The sequence below is a fragment of the Labrus bergylta genome, chromosome 14 (genome assembly GCF_963930695.1).
Source record: "Labrus bergylta chromosome 14, fLabBer1.1, whole genome shotgun sequence".
NCBI classification, from domain to species: Eukaryota; Metazoa; Chordata; class Actinopteri; order Labriformes; family Labridae; genus Labrus; species Labrus bergylta.
In genome coordinates, this window is record NC_089208.1 from 21,575,781 (window position 1) to 21,599,172 (window position 23,392).

Below are 23,392 nucleotides of genomic sequence, written 5' to 3' on the forward strand. Positions count from 1 at the left end.
CCCCCCGCCCCCTCCTCTCTAGAGTCGATGCTCACGCAAGTTGCTATGTGGTGGACACTGAAGCGTCAGTGTTTATCCAGCGCTGCATCGGTCTGTAAACCTTTCTGTGTTCTAACCTCTTTCCATTTTTCAAAAGCATCTCCAATATTGATCCTAGTTTGAGAAAATTTCAACAAAAAAAAACAGAAAATAGACAGAGATGAAAAAATGTGAATTTTAGAATAGACTTTAATTGGAAAATGATGTGAAAAAATAGCCTATCAGCGGAGGTCTTCACTGGTCTTGATTTCAAATCTGGAGTTCGCCCAGTCTGAAACCAAGACAAGACAGACCTTCAAAAAGTGGTCTCGAGACCAAGACCGATTTCAAGTACTACAACAGTAGTTTTCGGGTTTCATTGAATGTAATTGACCTTCAGGGCCACCATAGAGTGAACATATAAAAACACACCATCATCATCATCATCATCATCATCATCACACTTTACAGGACTATTTGCTTCAGTCTGTCGGTGTCATCTTCATTACATTAGATATAAAGACACTCCGCAGCGAACAAACGCAGCAGCTACATTTGATTTAAATGTCCGTCTGCACAGAGTCCAGACTCTCAGACAGCTGCAGGGTCTCCCTCGCAGCATCGCAGGGGCTCTGCTTGCCTGCTGGGTCTCATAAGTATGATGTCTGACACGTCGTCTCCTGTGAGAGAGAAAACACAACAATTAAACATGCACCAACAAAGTGAAATCTGAGGCAGAGGTTTGTTTGACAAAGAAGAGGACTCAGGGAAGCAGAAAGTCAGCACTCACCGCGCTCTTTTCTTCTTCTCTGCTCTCCGTGTTTGTTGCTCCTTCAGTGGATTCTTCTTCATGTTTTCCTCCTGAGTTTTTCTCCGCCTCCTCCTCCTCCTCTCTTGTCCTTGATGAAGATGCCTCCTCTCCTCCTCCTGTGGATGGGATCGCTCCATCCTTTGTGTCATCTTCTCTGGACTCTACATCGATCTCCGACTTCTCTTCTTCATGGGTTTCATTTTTCATTGAAGCGTCTGTTTTTTCCTCCTTCACCTCACCTGTTTTGTCTTCATCCTGCCCTCCTTCTCCTACTCCTTCCCCTACTCCTTCTTCTTCTGCTCTGTCTGTCTTTTTGTCTCCTTGTTCACTCGACGAGCTCAGACCCACCTCGTCTCCGCTGCTGGTCTTCCTGTGGCGGCGAGATGGAGGGCGTCGTCGGGTGGAGTGGCGAGCTCGACTCTGGAGGACCAATGAGAGCAAAGACAGGCAGGTGAGGTCACCTCATTCAGACTTAGTAAAGTAAAAACTGTTACTCTAAGAGGCAGGAACATACCTGCCCAGGTGTTAGCATGAATTTGTTATTTGATTACATCACAGGAACCAGACCAATCAGAGTGCTGGATTTAACCTGAGGAAGAGAACAGTGACTCACCTTGTTGATGTTTGACAGGATGGACCCCTCCTCCGGGATGGGAGGGGCTTCAAAAGAGGCGGGACCTTCCTCTTCGGTTAACGGTGAGGTGGCGACAGGGCTTAGGGGGGTTGGCGTGGATGGGGTGGTGGTTACCGTGGTAACAGGGGCAGAGACAGGTGACTGAGGGGGAAAGGAGGGGGGCAGCAGCCTGAAGCCGGGGCTCTTTGGAGATGGGAGCAGCGCCGTGGGAGAGAGCGCCAGGTTGGCCTGCACAGAGAGACAGTGATGTCACAGTGATGTCACAGTGATGTCACGGTGATGTCACGGTGATGTCAGAGGGCACACAGAGAGACTGACAGGGACCACCTGGACTCACCTGCAGCTTCTCAATCAGAGCAGAGTTCCTCTTGACTTTAACAGGTAGAGTAGAGGTGACACCTTCAGGCTGAACACACACACACACACACACACACATATTTGGTGTTATGTTTGAGGGCCCATGTCACCCCTCAGGCCCACCTTTTGGCTCCTCTCCTGTTAAGATTACAGAGATAAAATAAGTAATCTGTGTCTCACCTCTTGGTTGTCTTCGTGAGGTTTTGGGATCTGTAAGGAGCGAGGAGGCCGTCGTCTCACCGGCTTCTCCTGGTAAACAAACAAACAGTATTATTAAGCCTCCATTCTGGAACCATGTTACCTACATCAGAGAAGGAACAATCATATGTGCACCAGAAAAGTTTGTCACAATATGTAACTCTGACACCTAGTGTTTAATATGGGTACTACAGTCTAAATTCTAAACTTCATAGAGAGCTGTCTCCCCCGCCCCCTCCTCTCTAGAGTCGATGCTCACGCAGGTTGCCATGTGGTGGACAGAATCTAAAGTTAGAAGGAGGACATACTGGCTGCTGCATTGTTGTCAGAGAAGCCAGCACTTCAACATAGCATGTTTCCTTAATGTCTGATCATATAGTAAGCTCACTTTATCATTTCACTCACTACACATCTTACTGATTGGACCTTTAACTTTTCTCTGCTCAGACCGCCTCCTCTCAGACAAACTGGTGAGCGTTCAGACAGGTTAATGGGAGTTTAATGGACTTATGTTCCCAGCTTGCAGCTCCTTTAAGGACTTAAAGAGACTTCAAATAAAGGCAATAAGGCACGAGGAGCGACTTCATCCTACACAACGTCAAGAAACACATTGATTTCTCTGACATCTCTGACTGATGAAAAGTCAACTTCTGAGTTTCTTTATTTCAATTTACAGTAAGAGCTTCTCTCCCTGGTTTAAAAGCTGCACTTCCTCAGATTTTCTCTATAAAGAACATTTTTATTCAATTAAACATATTTCATTCATTCACTGAGCAAAACAGTAAGATCTCAAATCGTGACTGAAAAGAAGCAGAAAGAAGAATAATCTACTCCTCTTTCTCAGGCCAAACATAAATGATGAAGTGAAACGCTTCAGAGAGTCGTCTTCATACAAACACTGACAGATGTTATTTCATGTTCATGTTCAAACACACACACAAAGCACTTCCTGCCTCATTTCCTGTTTTTATTTCAACAAACTTCTGTTGAAACTCTGCCGCACACTGAGACACTTTCAAGGACACTCCGTAACCTCAGTTTTTACAGACACAGTTTTTAACTAAACGTCAAAAATACGACTTTAAAGGCCACATATCATCCTCATCATCCAGAGTAAATAAGTGCCAGAGCTTCTCAAAACATGTGTGTGAAGTGTCTTGTTCTAAATACACTCTGATCCTATATTTGATCATGTCTATAAACCCCTCTATTTCAGGCCTGCTTAGAACAGGCTGTTTCTGTGTCTGTACCTTTAAATGTAAATGAGCTGTGTCTGACCACGCCCCCTCTCTGGAAGGGCTTGGGTGTGTCGGGCTTTATCGCTCCATGTCCTATTGTTTACGGTGAGAAAGCAGACTCAAAAGGGCAGAACAAACACCTAGCTGTGGGAGTGTCACCCACCTGGGGGAGGGGTTACTGCCCTTTGTGATGTCATGAAGGGAAAATTTCCAAACGGCTGTTTGAGCACACATTTTCTGAAAAGTGGAGCAGGGAAAAGACGGAGAGGATGGACTTCTCTCATCATCGGGGGGGTTTGTAGACAGACTAGGGACACATATTAGTGTTAGAGGAACATGGAGAAGAGGATTTTACAGAATATGTGACCTTTAAAGACTCTTTCATTATGTTATATTTGACAGTGGATGTTTTATGTGTCTCTTTTTTGTCCTTTTCAGCAGTGGGTTTGCGTCTCATGTGGTTCTTTCATGTTTATTTGTGGTCTGTTTGGATCTCTTTATTATCTCGGGGGTCTCTCTTTGGTCGTTTGTCTCTTTAAAGTTATCTCGTCGTCCCTTTGAGTCTCTTTGCCGCTGTTTTGCTTCTTTGTGTCTCTGACTTTGTTCTTAGAAATGCTAACATATCGAGGATTCTGTGGCAGAAGGGTTTTGGATCCAACAGGGGTGGCCGAGCAGATCTTAGGGCCCTGTGCCCTCCATGGCCCCCTCTGTGACTCCGCCCATGCAGCTTGCATCCATACTCAGGTGTGTGTTTGTGTGTTATTCACAGATTATGTTTTAAACTCACTGTTTTCTCTCCAGCAGCATCCTGTGGAGGAGCCAAGCCTTTAAATCGTCCTGCGAGGTCAGCCACAGAGCGTCGTGGCAGAGCTTCCTCCTGAGGGAGGGAAGGAAGGAAGGTAGAATGGAGGGAGGAGGGAGGAGGGAGGGAGGGAGGGAGGAAGAGAAGATAAAGTTTGTTAATAAAAAGAAAAACATCTTACAGTTTTTTCCAATTGCTAAAACACAATTTTGCAAACTAGGCTGGTTTTATCAAAATACCAAAATTCACAAAACCACACACCCAAACTGCAAAATACCTCATATATCCTGCATAATGAAGCACTGCAACCAAAACTACATATAGCATTATATTTATATCAAAATAGAGCTTTTGCACCAAATGGCACACACTTCATTCATATTACCAGATTTTTGTCTAACCAACTACACACTGTCGGGCATAATGAAAAGCATTCTCATCTTTAGTATTCTTTGCCATAATACTAAAATAGTTCAAATTGTAGAAAATTCTTCAGATTGTTCACATGCACAGAAATATTTGCAGATACACACACATGCTGTTCAAACATTTATTTTTTTATTTTTCACCAAACAAGTCAGTGCTACATATACCAGTACAGTAAAACGGCTCAAGTTGGGCTGATCTCTGTCCAGCCTCTCGCATTGTCAGCCCATGCTTGATGACATGATCAACTAAGGTTGCTCTGATTTCATTTGAAAGTTGTTGTCTTCTTTGGCCATGAACTCCTCTACCAGCTCTACCCCTACCTCACACTCTTCCTCCCCCTCTCATTCTCACCCTCCCTCTTCCTCATCCTCTCTCTGCAATGTCTTCCATTGTTGTAAAAAAAAGATGCTCACTTGTGGTCTTTTCATAGTGCTTACTTCCTGATTGAAGTGATAACAATTAACCATTGAGGTGTTTGGCCAGGTAGCACATATATAGCCAATTAGCTCATGTAGTGTCATTTTGAATGGCAGTGTTTTGAAATGGCAAACATGTGACTTTATGTCAGATTGTTGTGTCTTATGCAGAGAACCGTGTTCAGTGCATTTAAAAAGTGCAAAATGTGTGTAAAGCAGAAAATGTGTTTAGACTTTTGGAGACTTGAGAAGAGGTTTTGCTCTCTGTGTGTCAGTTTAAATAATTGTGCTATGCATGTCATTTTAGTGTGTTAGCAATTGGAAAAAACTGTAAACATGGCGGCTAAAATTATGACACACAATTGGTTTGTGTTCTATAGAAGATGCACACGCACACACACACACACGAAGAGGATGTGGTTTAACGGTAGTTTTCTCTCACTTTCTGCCTTCAGTTTAGGTCGACGACACGCGGAAAAGAATGAGCAACACTCTGTGTGTGTGTGTGTGTGTGTGTTAGTGTGTATTTGTGTGTGTGTGTGTGTGTGTGTGTGTGTCCTCTGCAATGTGGCTTCATTATCTGTTGAATGTCAGCAATGTGAGACCTTCAGCTGACATGGACGAGGATCAACCTCATGTCAACAGCTGTGTGTAGTATGTGTGTGTGTGTGTGTTTCTGTGTGTGTGTGTGTGTGTGTGTGTGTGTGTGTGTGTGTGTGTGTGTGTGTGTGTGTGTCTGTGTGTGTGTGTGTGTCTGTGTGTGTTTTTGTGTGTGTTTCTGTGTGTGTTTCTGTGTGTCTGTGTGTGTGTGTGTGTGTGTGTGTGTGTGTGTGTCTGTGTGCTATCCTTTTTATTTGCAGATAAAACTGTTGTCTGTTTTTCTGTAAAAACACGGCTACATTTCTTTCAGGCTCACGTGATTTGCAGAAATCTTTATTACGTTCACAGTATTTATTATAATCAATCTATATTCAACTTTATTAATATTTATATTACATATTAGCACCTTTCACACAAACTCAGTCGCAGGTCAGAGTGACCACAAGGGAGTGGACGAGGGATTGACCTCAGTGGTGACTCATGTGCAGGGTGAAACCTCACGTCTGTGTTCGTAGTTTAGGAGCGAGAAGGGACAGAAGCTTTGATCTAAGTGAGGAGGCGTGGTCGACCACGTTGATAGGTTTTACACATTCTTTCAAAAGTTGTGATTGGTTGTTTAAAAAAAATAGAAATCAGTGCTCTCTTACCCGGCAGTGAAATTGATTTAGTCAGACAGTAAAGAACATTTCACTGACTTTAAGAAGCTTGTGCTCGTTTCGATCGCCACACGTCTCCATTATTCAAACGCTCTTCATGTTGCTGTTAAAGCTGAGCGTCTAAATGTGTTCGAAAACGCTGCAGCTCGTCTCTAAACGTACTCCACTGTGTTTCATTGTGCAGCGACTTGTGTTGTCTTTAAATGTGCTTTATGAATACAGGTGGATTGGATTTCTCTGTTGAATTGTGAGCCGTACTTTAAAAGTGTGTAGCCTACACATCACTGTTACTAAGGAACACAGACGGTTGTTAGGGACTGTGGGGGACTAACTGGCATCATATCACTACCTTTCTTACTTCCCTTCTTCTTTCCTTGGCATCATAACAATCCACAAGAAGTGGATAACAGAGGGAGCTTCTCTATCAAACGTCAAGCGTCCTGTTGTTAGTCTTTCACAGCCTTCTGGTGCGTCTCATTGAAATACATTCACTCTGCTAAAAAGCTACCAAAGCTTCAATCAATCATATATTTCTGACTTTAAATCAGACAAAGACACCAAGATATGAGGTTTTCACAGTCATAGTGTACTTAACTCCATGAGAGAAGAATTGATGCCTTTATGGAAAATAAATAAACATGTAAATATCTTTCTGAAGCCGTCAGTAACAGTGAGCGCTCTGTGTGTGTTCACAACGTGTCAGCTGTGGGATCGTTTGCATGTTGGCTGTCAGAGACGGTCGTCACAGCAAAATATCTTCGGGGATACAACACAACCCTGTGATGCATTCAAGGGCTGTCGGAAAGATCCGACATTCCGGCTTTCAGTGGGAAAATTCAAAATTAAGAAACATCAATTCATCCAAACAGTCATCAAATGTCGAAACAGTCATCAAACGTCCAAACAGTCATCAAACGTCCAAACAGTCATCGAACTTCCAAACAGTCATCAAACGTCCAAACAGTCATCAAACGTCCAAACAGTCATCAAACGTCCAAACAGTCATCGAACTTCCAAACAGTCATCAAACGTCCAAACAGTCATCAAACATCAAAACAGTCATCAAACATCCAAACAGTCATCAAACATCCAAAACAGCCATCAAACGTCCAAACAGCCATCAAACGTCCAAACAGTCATCAAAGGTCCAAACAGTCATCAAACATCCAAACAGTCATCAAATGTCCAAACAGTCATCAAACATCAAAACAGCCATCAAACATCCAAACAGCCATCAAACATCCAAACAGTCATCAAAGGTCCAAACAGTCATCAAACATCAAAACAGTCATCAAACATCCAAACAGTCATCAAATATCCAAACAGTCATCAAACGTCCAAACAGTCATCAAACATCCAAACAGTCATCAAACATCAAAACAGTTATCAAACATCCAAACAGTCATCAAACGTCCAAACAGTCATCAAACATCAAAACAGTCATCAAACATCCAAACAGTCATCAAACATCAAAACAGTCATCGAACTTCCAAACAGTCATCAAACGTCCAAACAGTCATCAAACATCAAAACAGTCATCAAACATCCAAACAGTCATCAAACATCCAAACAGTCATCAAACATCAAACAGTCATCAAAGGTCCAAACAGTCATCAAACATCCAAACAGTCATCAAATGTCCAAACAGTCATCAAACATCCAAACAGCCATCAAACATCCAAACAGTCATCAAAGGTCCAAACAGTCATCAAACATCAAAACAGTCATCAAACATCCAAACAGTCATCAAATATCCAAACAGTCATCAAACATCCAAACAGTCATCAAACATCAAAACAGTCAACAAACATCCAAACAGTCATCAAATATCCAAACAGTCATCAAACGTCCAAACAGTCATCAAACATCCAAACAGTCATCAAACATCCAAACAGTCATCAAATGTCTAAACAGTCATCAAAGGTCCAAAAAGTCATCAAACTTCCAAACAGTCATCAAACATCCAAACAGTCATCAAATATCCAAAAAGTCATCAAATGTCTAAAGAGTCATCAAAGGTCCAAAAAGTCATCAAACTTCCAAACAGTCATCAAACATCCAAACAGTCATCAAATGTCCAAACAGTCATCAAACATCCAAACCGTCATCAAACGTCTAAACAGTCGTCAAAGGTCCAAACAGTCATCAAAGGCCCAAACAGTCATCAACATCCAAACAGTCATCAAACGTCCAAACAGTCATCAAACATCAAAACAGCCATCAAACTTCCAAACAGTCATCAAACGTCCAAACAGTCATCAAAGGTCCAAACAGTCATCAACATCCAAACAGACATCCAACATCCAAACAGTCATCAAATGTCCAAACAGTCATAAAACATCCAAACAGCCATCAAACGTCCAAACAGTCATCAAACATCAAAACAGCCATCAAACTTCCAAACAGTCATCAAACGTCCAAACAGTCATCAAAGGTCCAAACAGTCATCAACATCCAAACAGACATCCAACATCCAAACAGTCATCAAATGTCCAAACAGTCATAAAACATCCAAACAGCCATCAAACGTCCAAACAGTCATCAAACATCAAAACAGTCATCAAACATCCAAACAGTCATCAAAGGTCCAAACAGTCATCAAACATCCAAACAGTCATCAAACATCCAAACAGTCATCAAACATCCAAACAGTCATCAAAGGTCCAAACAGTCATCAAAGGTCCAAACAGTCATCAAAGGTCCAAACAGTCATCAACATCCAAACAGTCATCAAACGTCCAAACAGTCATCAAAGGTCCAAACAGTCATCAAACATCCAAACAGCCATCAAACGTCCAAACAGCCATCAAACGCCCAAACAGTCATCAAAGGTCCAAACAGTCATCAACATCCAAACAGTCATCAAACGTCCAAACAGCCATCAAACGCCCAAACAGTCATCAAACGTCCAAACAGCCATCAAACATCCAAACAGTCATCAAAGGTCCAAACAGCCATCAAACGCCCAAACAGTCATCAAACGTCCAAACAGCCATCAAACATCCAAACAGCCATCAAACATCAAACAGTCATCAAAGGTCCAAACAGTCATCAAACATCCAAACAGTCATCAAATGTCCAAACAGTCATCAAACATCCAAACAGCCATCAAACATCCAAACAGTCATCAAAGGTCCAAACAGTCATCAAACATCAAAACAGTCATCAAACATCCAAACAGTCATCAAATATCCAAACAGTCATCAAACATCCAAACAGTCATCAAACATCAAAACAGTCAACAAACATCCAAACAGTCATCAAATATCCAAACAGTCATCAAACGTCCAAACAGTCATCAAACATCCAAACAGTCATCAAACATCCAAACAGTCATCAAATGTCTAAACAGTCATCAAAGGTCCAAAAAGTCATCAAACTTCCAAACAGTCATCAAACATCCAAACAGTCATCAAATATCCAAAAAGTCATCAAATGTCTAAAGAGTCATCAAAGGTCCAAAAAGTCATCAAACTTCCAAACAGTCATCAAACATCCAAACAGTCATCAAATGTCCAAACAGTCATCAAACATCCAAACCGTCATCAAACGTCTAAACAGTCGTCAAAGGTCCAAACAGTCATCAAAGGCCCAAACAGTCATCAACATCCAAACAGTCATCAAACGTCCAAACAGTCATCAAACATCAAAACAGCCATCAAACTTCCAAACAGTCATCAAACGTCCAAACAGTCATCAAAGGTCCAAACAGTCATCAACATCCAAACAGACATCCAACATCCAAACAGTCATCAAATGTCCAAACAGTCATAAAACATCCAAACAGCCATCAAACGTCCAAACAGTCATCAAACATCAAAACAGCCATCAAACTTCCAAACAGTCATCAAACGTCCAAACAGTCATCAAAGGTCCAAACAGTCATCAACATCCAAACAGACATCCAACATCCAAACAGTCATCAAATGTCCAAACAGTCATAAAACATCCAAACAGCCATCAAACGTCCAAACAGTCATCAAACATCAAAACAGTCATCAAACATCCAAACAGTCATCAAAGGTCCAAACAGTCATCAAACATCCAAACAGTCATCAAACATCCAAACAGTCATCAAACATCCAAACAGTCATCAAAGGTCCAAACAGTCATCAAAGGTCCAAACAGTCATCAAAGGTCCAAACAGTCATCAACATCCAAACAGTCATCAAACGTCCAAACAGTCATCAAAGGTCCAAACAGTCATCAAACATCCAAACAGCCATCAAACGTCCAAACAGCCATCAAACGCCCAAACAGTCATCAAAGGTCCAAACAGTCATCAACATCCAAACAGTCATCAAACGTCCAAACAGCCATCAAACGCCCAAACAGTCATCAAACGTCCAAACAGCCATCAAACATCCAAACAGTCATCAAAGGTCCAAACAGCCATCAAACGCCCAAACAGTCATCAAACGTCCAAACAGCCATCAAACATCCAAACAGCCATCAAACGTCCAAACAGCCATCAAACGTCCAAACAGCCATCAAACGCCCAAACAGTCATCAAACGTCCAAACAGCCATCAAACATCCAAACAGTCATCAAAGGTCCAAACAGTCATCAAACAGCCATCAAACGTCCAAACAGTCATCAAATTTCCAAACAGTCATAAAACATCCAAACCGTCATCCAACGTCTAAACAGTCGTCAAAGGTCCAAACAGTCATCAAAGGTCCAAACAGTCATCAAAGGTCCAAACAGTCATCAACATCCAAACAGTCATCAAACATCCAAACAGTCATCAAAGGTCCAAACAGTCATAAAACATCCAAACCGTCATCCAACGTCTAAACAGTCGTCAAAGGTCCAAACAGTCATCAAAGGTCCAAACAGTCATCAAAGGTCCAAACAGTCATCAACATCCAAACAGTCATCAAACGTCCAAACAGTCATCAAACATCCAAACAGCCATCAAACGTCCAAACAGTCATCAAACGTCCAAACAGTCATCAAATGTCCAAACAGTCATAAAACATCCAAACAGTCATCAAACATCCAAAAAGTCATCAAATGTCCAAACAGTCATCAAACATCCAAACAGCCATCAAACGTCCAAACAGTCATCAAACGTCCAAACAGTCATCAAAGGTCCAAACAGTCATCAAACATCCAAACAGTCATCAAACGTCCAAACAGTCATCAAAGGTCCAAACAGTCATCAAACATCCAAACAGTCATCAAACGTCCAAACAGTCATCAAATGTCCAAACAGTCATCAAACATCCAAACAGTCATCAACATCCAAACTGTCATCAAACGTCTAAACAGTCATCAAATGTCCAAACAGTCATCAAACATCCAAACAGTCATCAAATATCCAAAAAGTCATCAAACGTCCAAACGTCCAAACAGTCATCAAATGTCCAAACAGTCATCAAACATCCAAACAGTCATCAAAGGTCCAAACAGTCATCAAAGGTCCAAACAGTCATCAACATCCAAACAGTCATCAAAGGTCCAAACAGTCATCAAAGGTCCAAACAGTCATCAACATCCAAACAGTCATCAAACTTCCAAACAGTCATCAAAGGTCCAAACAGTCATCAAACATCCAAACAGTCATCAAACGTCCAAACAGTCATCAAATGTCCAAACAGTCATCAAACATCCAAACAGTCATCAAACATCCAAAACAGTCATCAAACGTCCAAACAGTCATCAAACATCCACAGTCATCAAACATCCAAACAGTCATCAACATCCAAACAGTCATCAATCGTCCAAACAGTCATCAAACGTCTAAACAGTCATCAAATGTCCAAACAGTCATCAAATATCCAAAAAGTCATCAAACGTCCAAACAGTCATCAAACGTCCAAACAGTCATCAAACGTCCAAACAGTCATCAAACATCCAAACAGTCATCAATCGTCCAAACAGTCATCAAACGTCCAAACAGTCATCAAACGTCCAAACCAGTGGGCGCGCACTGTAGCTGTTCCCACTTAACGTTCTTGAAGCCAAAATACGCCGCTTAGTGGCGCTTCCATCTTGCAATTTTGACGTCATTTGGAGCCAGAGTCTGCGCAGTAGGGTCCGGGGGCAGGAGCCCTGGTAACACGCCCCGCCCACTTAGCGTACTGCCCTGATGACTTACGCAGCCCAGTTACGCCGAAAGCGCTCTGCCGGTCTACGATGAAGAAATGTGTAAGTTCAACAAACCACCGTATTCAAAGTCTAATATTTAAACACACTGTGTTTTTAAAAATCCCGCTATTTTGATCAGTACTGAAAATACGTGGGCTGCTGGGTCCTCTGTTTTTAACGAAATCGTTCTATATTTAAGCTATATTTAAGCTAGGTTAGCACCACAGACCGTAGGCTACAGGTGGTAAGATATGTTGTATTCTGTAAGAAACTGATAGTCTGCAATGTGATTCAAGTCTGCTTTTCTAATATATTTAAGTGAACAGTAAATCAATTGTTTTTTGTATTTTCATTTAGGCAAAGAAGAGATAAAAGCAGCTGGTCTGACATCTTCCACAGAGGTGAAGTGTAAGTTAAAATCATCTGTTAAAAGTTTATATCCTGTGATTGTCAAAACAAGATATTGTTAACAATACAGTCTTCTAAAATAAAAATCACACTGAGTCATACACCAGCTAAATATTAAATAGAAAGGTGATGTTTTCTTTTCCATTTTACAGTCAACAGAACCTAAAAATGACTAATTTCAACCTTCATCTGTGACAGTGAACAGTGAGAAGGCTACCATAGTCATCCTCAGATAAAACACAGAGATCCAGGTCAATATTTAATTTATTTTTCTTAACATGATGTTGCCCTGTGTTTGAAAGGCCAGATGCTGGAGGGTTGTGTTGGATTTGCTTTTCCATCATAGTTTAACAGTCAAACAATCATCCAGGATCTCTTTACTTTATTTGATTTTTGTTTGGATTTCTTTGTTAAATTATTTTTTATACTTTCTCCTATGTCCCAGCAGTTCGACCTGATGGTCTCCCTTACTTATTTTCCACATAGTTAATGAAGCCAGGGGTTGTTTATTGAAGATTTCTTTTAATAAAATGTTTAAATAAACTTTTTAAAAATCTGATATGACTGTCTCTGATTAACTGGAGTACAACGTGTTGGTCACAGTAAAATAATTTAGCAGTTAAGTTTATAGTTCACATTTGAAAAGACCTTGAACTGACATTAATTTCTTCTTGACCAACAACAGCTAAGACAACAGCAAAGCTAACAGACGAGCTTAGCTTGTCACAGCCGGGCTCATCTGAGATAAATGGCCTTCAAACTTATTTAATATTAAACATTTAAAGCCAATAAGCATAGCAATATATGCAAGAGATTCCATTTCAATTTATTCAATCACAGACTTGTCAAACAGTCTGGCATTTTGTGCTGCTGTTTTCAAGAGTTAATAACTGAAGAGAAGAACTCCATCGAGAGAGGACAGGAAACGCTCAGGGGACGAGTCCTCCATGTTGTCAGGGGTTGCTGATGGATCTGAATCTGAGAGCATCTTCTGTAATAAAGAAAAACAATCACAGAGTTAAATGTAAAGTATAATGAATTTTACTGTGATGTTTATGCCTCAGACCTGAAATCAGATCTGTCCTCAGGTCCTGCTAAGCTTCAGGTTCTAAAGTTTGTTTTTAAGACAGGATAACTATTTATGAGGAAAAACAAAATATATAATAAGACATGATGAATTCAATAATATGATCAGCTTTATGAATTTATGTTTGAAGCCAAAAGTGTTCCTGCCACTTTCTATTGAAGATTATTTTAAACTGTCATCACATGGGCCAGCCTGATGAATTAAACTAATCTTAAATATTCTCAGGTAATCAGACAGCCAATTTGTGTGCAGAACCTCATCGGAGCTGGAATCAGAGTCTGGACTGCTGTTTCCTTTGGGCATTGATTTCCTGGAAGACAGAAAGAAGAACAATTTAAACATGAACTTCTTGCAGAACCATAGAGGCTGTTAAAATCTTCTGCTAGTCTTCCTTACATTTTAGGAAGGATTATAAATTGTTACTAAAATTACTTTGATGCCGATAGCAGTTACAATAACACGGTCCAATCATATGAGAGATCATTTTACCTTTGAGTCCTATGTGAAGGCGTTCTCTTCAGAATCAGCACTGCAAAGACAAGATGATGGTGTCCACCTTCACAACCTGCTGCTTCAGTCTGGCTGCATCATGGTCACCTACAGGAACACCACAGAAATGCAATCAAAGTACTTCACTTTATTTATCAGAGGATGTACTGTATGCAAAGTAAAAAAAAATTAGCTGTAATTCCTCAAAAAGATTTGAGACTGCTTTGTTATTTGAGAGCACAGATTGTTTCTTTTCCCTTCTCTCTGTTTGCCTGTACATGACCTTTTAGTGCTGTAAAAGATGCTACAGTAAATCCTGGATCAGCTGTGCGGATGGTGTGACTGTGTGGTAAAGGCAACAATAGCCTGTAGTTTAATCATGGTGTTTCTCTTCGTTAACGATTATTGAAGCGAAATCAAAAATAAATGCATGACATTTAAAACATATTAACATGTGTGGGGAAAACGCGATCTTTATGCCTTCTTTTATTGTGCCTATGTCTCCTCCTAACTACAATAACAGCAGAATGTTGTGTGTAACACTGGTCTCCTGCATTAACACCTTCCTTTCAAAGGTGATAAATACAGACACAGTCACAATCACCGCAATGTTTGTCAGGTTTTGTCAATTTTTAGAACAATTTCTCAATGAGCGTCATAAATTTACAATATGATCAACTTGTGACTGTTGAATTGGTCGTGTGTGGAAGACAATGCAGAATATTTATCAGTTTAAGCAGCATGATGCTCGGTTAATATTACATTACACCAACGCCGGTTGTTGATGTTTGCGTTCACGTTTCGGTTAGTCTCTTAAATCAGTAACAGTTATATTAAATCCGAGCTTACCTTTAGTTTTATCTGGATACATAGAGAAATATTCTACCCTCGTATATAGTCCTATGAATTTCAGCCTGCACGGTGAAAGTACAACCTGTTACTCTCGGTATAGCCCACTTATCACTCAGACTGTAAACATGTTCACATTAGTAATGATGCAGGCCAGATTACAATTATGTGACTTTGTTTTTGCCCTCGATACTTTTTTGAAACTTTACCAGACGTTTTTATTTTTGCTGTAGAATAACTGTACAGTCAATGAACCACATCTATGAGCGGATTTTATATTACGATTCTTGGTTTTAAATACAATTTCAATCACAATAACAATATAACAATATCAAGAAACATAGCATGTCAGTTATTAGGTTTGCTCATTTCATAAAATAAAATAAAAAGATAAATCCTGCTGGATAAGTAACCTAGCTTTACAACATTTCAGCTAACCTTAGACTGCTTATGTGTTAGCTAGCTAGATAACGACTTTAACCAATGACACATAAATCACTTTTTTACTTACCGAAAGAACTGCAAAGATCCCTTAGCTCCCACAGGTCGGTTAGAACAGTTTACTGCAGAACAACTCATTTTCCAGCTCAAAAAAGATGAAAAAACTGAACGTAACATTTGTTATTCACAAAGAGAGCTACGCAAGATCAGTGGCTGTCAATCATCGTCAAATATGACGTAAAATCCCGTTTTTCAACCTCAAATAACTTATTTAAAACAAACTTCACAGAAAAATGAGCACTTGAACACAATGTAGGGTGATAATAACTAATGATCACAGCAGAGTTTAGGTTTGAAAAAAAATTATGTGACGAGTATTTTAGCTTTACAGTTTGACCCACATCCCGTCTGTTATCATTGAGGAGGCGGGGTTTATGACCTATACTGCAGCCAGTCAGTAGGGGGAGCTCTAAAAATAAAAGCTTCACTAGACCGGGGACCTTGTCCCGTCCATTATTTTTACAGTCTATGGTCCAAACAGTCATCAAATGTCCAAACAGTCATCAAACATCCAAACAGTCATCAAACATCCAAACAGTCATCAAACGTCCAAACAGTCATCAAACATCCAAACAGCCATCAAACGTCCAAACAGTCATCAAACATCCAAACAGCCATCAAACGTCCAAACAGTCATCAAACATCCAAACAGCCATCAAACGTCCAAACAGTCATCAAACGTCCAAACAGTCATCAAACATCCAAACAGTCATCAAACGTCCAAACAGTCATCAAACGTCCAAACAGTCATCAAACGTCCAAACAGTCATCAAACATCCAAACAGCCATCAAACGTCCAAACAGACGTCAACAGTCGAGATTAGAAGGAAAATCATTCTGCTCTAAAAGAGCGGACGACACCCGTGCTGCACAAACACGATGAGCATGTTGATGAAATCTGATGCAAAGTTTAACTTCATCACACAGCTGCTAAACACGCTGTCACACACACACACACACACACACACACACACACACACACACACACACACACACACACACACACACACACACACACACACACACACACACACACACACACACACACACACACACACTCTCAACCTGCAGATTCTTTTTTTATTATTGGATCAAAAACAACAAAACATTAAGTAGACAAGTGCTGTTTTTAAGAAACAAAGTTGAAAGTTCCAGCTAAACTAAACTTTTTCATCTTCCAAGAGAAAACACACACACACACACACTCTCACTCACACACATACACACTGAGCAGCAGCAGAGAAAAGTTGTGTGTTTTACCTCCATCCTGCTCGTCGTCTGTCAGCGTTCAAGTTTATGCCGAGTATGTTTGAGCGCGAGTCTGCCTGCAGGTTAAATATAGAAGCTGAGTCACCACACACACACACACACACACACACTCACACACACACTCACACTCACACTCACACTCACACTCACACACACACACACACACAGCAGCTCATGTTCTGTCACATGTCTGTCATTCCTCAGTCGCTCGTTCTGCAGCTTCATGTTGATTCATAAAAATCTGATTAATTTCGACTCTGACACAGAAACCAATCAGACGGCTCGATTCAACAAAACTTTACTAAACACAAGCAAGACCGCTCATGGAGGTGAGGGCTTTCTGGGGCCCAGCTGAATGAGGTTATTGCATGATGGTTTGCAAAAACACAACACAAATTGTGATAACACAATTTAGTTTTACACCTAAATATTCAACCTTTCTTTCTTTCTTTGTGATGTTAACGTCATGAGCGGGTCCATTGAACTTAACTGTTACACCAGTAATGTCAGACGTTGTGAACCCACACCGCGAACTGCACAAAAATAAAGATGGCAAAAAATAAAGGAGGCTTGGGCATTTGACCCCAAAGCAACAATAACACAACTACTGATCCAACACGCATGCACTGATATGATTAAATTACGTCTGCAGAGCGCCCATTCACTCTTTAATATTTGTTTTTACTGTGCACGGTGGTGCAGTGGTTAGCACTGTTGCCTCACAGCGAGGAGGTTCCTGGTTAGAATCCCTGTCTGACCAGAGCCTCTCTGTGTGGCTGGTTGTCTGTCTCTATATGTCAGCCCTGTGATTGGCTGGCGACCAGTCCAGGGTGTAAGCCGGCCTCTCATCCAATGACAGCTGGGATCAGCTCCAGCGACCCTGATCATAATAGTATAGATAATGGATGGATAGATGAATTTAGAGATTCATTATTAAGTCCATTAAGACTCCCAGTCCACTGATGGCACTTTCAGAGTTTTGCTGTTTTCACACTTTGCACAAAACATTCTGAAGTTTTCATGATGAGTTGCAGGTGTGAACAGAATTAATCAAACTTTACACTCCGTCTTTACCCAATAGTTTTTCTGCCAGTATCCTAAAAATGTCCCTGTGAACTCGGAGCTAATGTGAGAACACAGCAGGAAATATTCAGGTCACTTACATTTATACATAGACAGTGCTCTCACTGGTTAGCCTTGGGAAGCTTTGAAATCAAAGTATGACTGAAGGTTTATCGTTTATTTTAAAGATTTTGTTCTTTTTGGATACCAGCGCTCGTTAGAAACCACGTGGACATCAGTCCTCACTCGTCTACAGTACGATATGTGTTTCAGATGTTGTGGTGAATGCGATGACAAGGAGCTGCAGCCTGATGCTGCTCTGCAGGATGCTTTCTGCTCTCTGAAGGGAAGTTGAGCCACTCGACTGGAGAAAAACTTGTCTTTCATTTCTGCTTTTGTGTTTCTTCACTTCTGAGTTTTCACCGACTTTCTACTGATTACACAAGCAGAGCCAGAAAGTGTTCATCAGCTCTGAGGTACACGCTGCTGTTTCCTCTCTGGGATGCAAAACTGTTTTTAAAGATTCTTACAGATAATCTGACAAACAAAAAGCTGTTTGTAGGATAAACCCCACCTCTTTTTTTCAGGTGTATTTTATCTTCTGACCAATCAGGGCGGGCTTGTGGTCGGAGCAGGACGTGGGAGGAGGAATGAAGAAGACAGGAAGAAAAGCTGCTTTATGAAGAAAGAAACCTTATAAGGAGAACGTTTGTGTGTTCAGAGAGATGTTACACAACAACAGCTTCTGTCAGTTACACAAGAAAACAGAAAGAGCAGAATTTAGAGGAGCAATCAGTAAGATGTGTAGAGAGTGAGATGATAAAGTAACCTTACTATATGATCATTAAGGAAACATGCCATGTTGAAGTGCTGTCTTCTCTGACAACAATGAAGCAGCCAGTATGTCCTCCTTCTAACTTTAGATTCTGGTCCTAAATGCTCTGGATTTGTTTGGATCAGAGAAGGTAGGCGGTTTTAAGGCCGTTTTGGACGCCCCTCGGTTTTCCTGATATGACAGCAGTTATCAGGTCAACAGGTGTTGCAGTGATGGAAGCGGGCAAGAGAACTGGTTCAGATAGAAGTGATTGTACCCGACCTAAAAAGCCTCTGCATGTTTCTAATAAGCTCCACGAGCAGAAACGTGCTCAAACTAGGATCAATATTGGAGATGCTTTTGAAAAATGGAGAGAGGTTAGAACGCAGAAATGTTTACAGACTGATGCGGAGCTGGCTAAACACTGAAGCTTCATTGTTCACCACATGGCAACTTGCGTGAGCATCGACTCTAGAGAGGAGAGGGCGGGGGGAGACAGCTCTCTACAATGTTTAGAATTTGGACTGCAGTACCCATTTTAAACACTAGGAGTCAGAGTTACATATTGCTAACGAGACAGATTTGATGTCTTGATTTGGGGCTTTGAAGGTCTTGAATTGGGCATGTCTCTGGAATTTTTTATCTTGTCTGGGGATCTGCAGGACTACAGTATCTTTCTTTGGGTATGACTACGGGCTTGTCTTGGGATTTGACCTGTGACTTGATGGGCTTCATACCAGATTTGGTGTGAAGAGTTGGAATTTGACCTTTGAACTATTGTCTTGACTTGGGCCTTGACTCTGGATTTGTTGGTCATAATGTTGGGATCTGTTATTCTCTCTTTTGGGATTTGACACTCGACTTATTATATTCCAGAGGCGTCTTAACTTTTGATTAAGACCTATTGTCCAGGGACTTGTCTTGGGACTCGTAGGTTTCAGTTGGGACTTGTCTTTGGACCGGACTCTAACACGTTTGTGTAGGTTGTGACATGAAACATGAAGACTCGGTGCTTGATAACTCAGACTCAGAAAAGATTTGTCCTTTGTTGTAAAACATCTTGAGATCCAAGATGGCGGCATGTCAGTCCACCTGTTTTAAATGCAGATAAGACCGAGCTTATGTTGCAGACCGGGTCACTAAATGCACTTATGGTTTTCCCTGCTGGTGGAAAAGAGACTGAGGTTGTAAACTCTTACAAAAACCTGCTGGTAGAGTCAGTGATTTGTCCCTTCATTTCAAACCACATGTTCTGTCTCTGGTGAAAATGCTGAGGCTGAAACTGTTGCTGTGTTTTTCTTTGAATGTAAAATATTGTCTTCTTGCTGCAGCTGTTTTAACTGTTTCAGACTCTGGTGATGTTTTGAATATGCACAGCCTACCACTCGTCCTCGAGGTTCATTACAAACTGTAAAGCTCTGACTCATTGTGAGTCGTACTCTCGGGTTGGATGGCGGGCTCTGGCTACCTGTAGGCTCTTACTCCAGTTCACCTTTATATACACTGTCTGTCCAAAAAAAAGTCGCCACCTGGATTTAACTAAGCACATAGGTAAGAGCCTCCCATTGGATAATTACTGTATGGGTGATTATCTTTCAGCTGGCAACAAGTTATTTAACCACAACTGATGCAATGAGTAGCTTCTCATTTCTTAAACTACTATGTTGAAAGACCCATCATGTGGTTGTGGAAAAGATGTTAGTCTGTTTGAGAAGGGTCAAATCATTGGCATGCATCAAGCAGAGAAAACATCTAAGGAGATTACAGAAGCTACTGAAATTGGGTTAAGAACTGTCCAACACATTATTAAAAACTGGAAGGAAGATTTACCCTGTTCTAGAGTGATCAGGGTAAGAAGAGAGGCAGATGAAGTGATGCACCCATCATGTCTAGTGCCTACTGTACAAGCCTGTGGGGGCAGTGCTATGATCTGGGGTTGCTGCAAGTTGGTCAGGTCTAGGTTCAGCAACATTATGTGCCCAAAGAATGAGGTCAGCTGACTACCTGAATATACTGAATGACCAGGTTATTCCATCAATGGATTTTTTTCTTCCCTGATGGCACGGGCATATTCCAAGATGACAATGCCAGGATTCATTGGGCTCAAATTATGAATGAGTGGTTCAGGGAGCGTGAGACATCATTTTCACACATGGATTAGCCACCACAGAGTCCAGACCTTAACCCCATTGAGAATCTTTGGGATGTGCTGGAGAAGACTTTGCGCAGTGGAAAGACTCTCCCATCATCAATACAAGATCTTGGTGAAAAATTAATGCAACACTGGACGGAAATAAATCTTGTGACATTGCAGAAGCTTATCAAAACAATGCCACAGCGAATGCGTGCCGTAATCAAAGCTAAAGGCGGTCCAATGAAATATTAGAGTGTGATCTTGTTTTTGGCCAGGCAGTGTATATATGGCAGTTCTTTGTCTGTTCCCACACTTCCTCTTTGTTTTTATCATGCAGAAAAGTATTCTTTGCATTCTCAGGACCTCTTCATGCTCTCTGTCCCAAACGCTCGGACAGAAACTAAGAAAAGGTCTTTGGGTTTTCTTCGCCCTCAGCCTGAAATCTGTTGCAGAGTGACTTAAAACTCAAGGAGCTGGAGTCCTTAAAGGTTTTTAAATCTACAACGAAAGACCTGGAAGCAGATTCTACAGGATGTGGATGTTTTTAGCTCGACTGCTTGAACGACTGACTCTCAGATTTGACTCAATGATATGTCTCTCTTAATGCATGTTCGTGTTTTGTAAATTGTACTCTGTTTGTGTCTCCATCTGTAACTTTGTGTTTGTGCTGCCGACGGTCTCGGTCAAGTCTCCTTTAAAAAAGAGTTTCTTAATCTCAATGGGACCAACGTGGTTTAGTAAAGGTTATAAATTTACTTTAATAAAGATTCTGTTAATCCTGGACTAATTAATTTGATTAAAACTCCAGGATAATTTCTGGAATTGTTCCTTAAATTCACTGCAGACGTCAAATGATGAATTTAAGGTGGAATTGTTAATCAATCAAACGTGACAACAGGTGACCCTTAAACATGAAGCTCTCATGTCTGTTCCTCAGAGGCTCTTTGCTGCCACCTGGTGGTCAAACTTCTGCCTCATGATGACATTATCTCCAGAGCAGCTGACACTGCTGACATGACAGGTCATTGAATGCACCATCAAACGCCACCTCTTCATGCCTTAAAGGGTTAATCTGATATTAATGAATTAGAAACTCTTTGTTTCGGAGCTTGTTACTTTCAGTTGTGCATAAAAACTATGAACGTCAAAAACTTGAGGAAAAGAAGCCAAAATATTTATGAAAAAAATATACATTTATGGAAAAAGAAGAGAAACAAATGATCATGATCTGAAAGAAAATATTTTTCAATAAATAAAAACATGCACTGGCATCATGTGAAAGGGTTAGTAGTCCTCACACAGCAGCTCTCACTGACAGCTGCTCGCTATAAATAAACACATTGAGACATTTTGTTCAGAGTAAGTGAACTCCACATCCCACAGAACATCAGGGCGTGTGTGTGTGCGTGTCATTTCCTCTACAGATGAGCGTCAAACAGTGACAAAAAGTTCATCATTCAAATCTTGATAAAAGGATATAAATATAATCTAAATAATAAAATCACTGAAGTCTTGAACTTTAACCTTACTTTGAGACATCAAAACTTTTTTGTCTTTTAAAATGAGAAGACACATTTTCGAGGTTGTCAAAATAAAACGGTGGTTGGAGTTTGTTCAAGTCTTGCAATATGTAACTCTGACCCCTAGTGTTTAAAATGGGTATTGCAGTCTAAATTCTAAATATTGTAGAGAGCTGTCTCCCCCCCTCCTCTCTAGAGTCCATGCTCACGCAGGTTGCCATGTTGTGGACACTGAAGCTTCAGTGTTTATCCAGCTCTGCATCGGTCTGTAAACATTTCTGTGTTCTAACCTCTCTCCATTTTTCAAAAGCATCTCCAATATTGATCCTAGTTTGAGCACGTTTCTGCTCGTGGAGCTTATTAGAAACATGCAGAGGCTTTTTAGGTCGGCTACAATCACTTCTGTCTGAACCAGTTTTCTTTCCATCACTGCAACACCTGTTGGTTTGACCTGATAACTGCTCTCATATCTGGAAAAGCGAGGGGCGTCCAAAACAGCCGTGTGGGGGTGCCTTAAAACCGCCTACCTTCCCTGGTCCAAACAAATCCAGACCATTCAGGACCATAATCTAAAGTTAGACAGAGGACATACTGGCTGCTGCATTGTTGTCAGAGAAGCCAGCACTTCAACCTGAGAAATGTTTGGTTCAAGGTTCAGTTGTACAAAAAGATAATCTGGGCTTTAGTCGTTTTCACGATCAAAACTCATATCAAAACAATATCCAGACTTAATTTGATACCACAGGAACAAACATAGAAGTCCTTGGTACTCCAAAGTAAAACAAATCCTGTTTTTAATTTCAAACCTCTGCACATGGTCTAAATTGATAAATAAATGTTATTGATGATGAAATAACAGAGATTGCAGGACTTTTGTTTTAATGAGAACATTTTATTTAAAGCCTGTTTAGCTAACAAACAATTGGCAACTTATTGACAAAACAGTTACTGTTAATTACTGATGCACCCACAGACTGTAAATATGAATGTTTGAAGCCTGAGTGACG

At 40.8% G+C, this 23,392-nt stretch overlaps 1 protein-coding gene and 1 long non-coding RNA gene across 4 annotated transcripts; both read right to left on the reverse strand.

Moving 5' to 3' along the window:
• Positions 1 to 210: 210 nt before the first annotated feature.
• On the reverse strand, positions 211 to 17,006 carry dub (duboraya). The gene is made up of 7 exons (XM_020633289.3): positions 16,847 to 17,006; positions 4,044 to 4,133; positions 2,001 to 2,069; positions 1,801 to 1,869; positions 1,443 to 1,691; positions 809 to 1,249; positions 211 to 698 (listed from the first exon to the last, which is right to left on the reverse strand). Exons 1-7 carry the CDS (start codon positions 16,850 to 16,852, stop codon positions 669 to 671), a joined length of 954 nt encoding a protein of 317 aa, XP_020488945.1. The 5' UTR covers positions 16,853 to 17,006; the 3' UTR covers positions 211 to 668.
• Positions 13,163 to 16,188, reverse strand: LOC136182425 (uncharacterized). 3 transcript variants are annotated; one of them, XR_010668689.1, is made up of 4 exons: positions 15,597 to 16,188; positions 14,237 to 14,344; positions 14,003 to 14,057; positions 13,163 to 13,651 (listed from the first exon to the last, which is right to left on the reverse strand). It is a non-coding gene; the product is annotated as an uncharacterized lncRNA (long non-coding RNA). The 3 variants fall into 3 exon arrangements; XR_010668690.1 differs by having other exon boundaries at positions 14,237 to 15,150; XR_010668688.1 differs by having other exon boundaries at positions 14,237 to 16,188.
• Positions 17,007 to 23,392: the final 6,386 nt, after the last annotated feature.

Excerpts from the sequence above, each read along its gene's own strand:
- dub (XM_020633289.3), bottom strand. Across the intron at positions 1,870-2,000 it reads CTCACGAAGACAACCAAGAG|CCTGAAGGTGTCACCTCTAC; the intron begins GTGAGACACAGA and ends GTGTGTGTTCAG. Across the intron at positions 1,250-1,442 it reads TCCTGTCAAACATCAACAAG|AGTCGAGCTCGCCACTCCAC; the intron begins GTGAGTCACTGT and ends TTGGTCCTCCAG.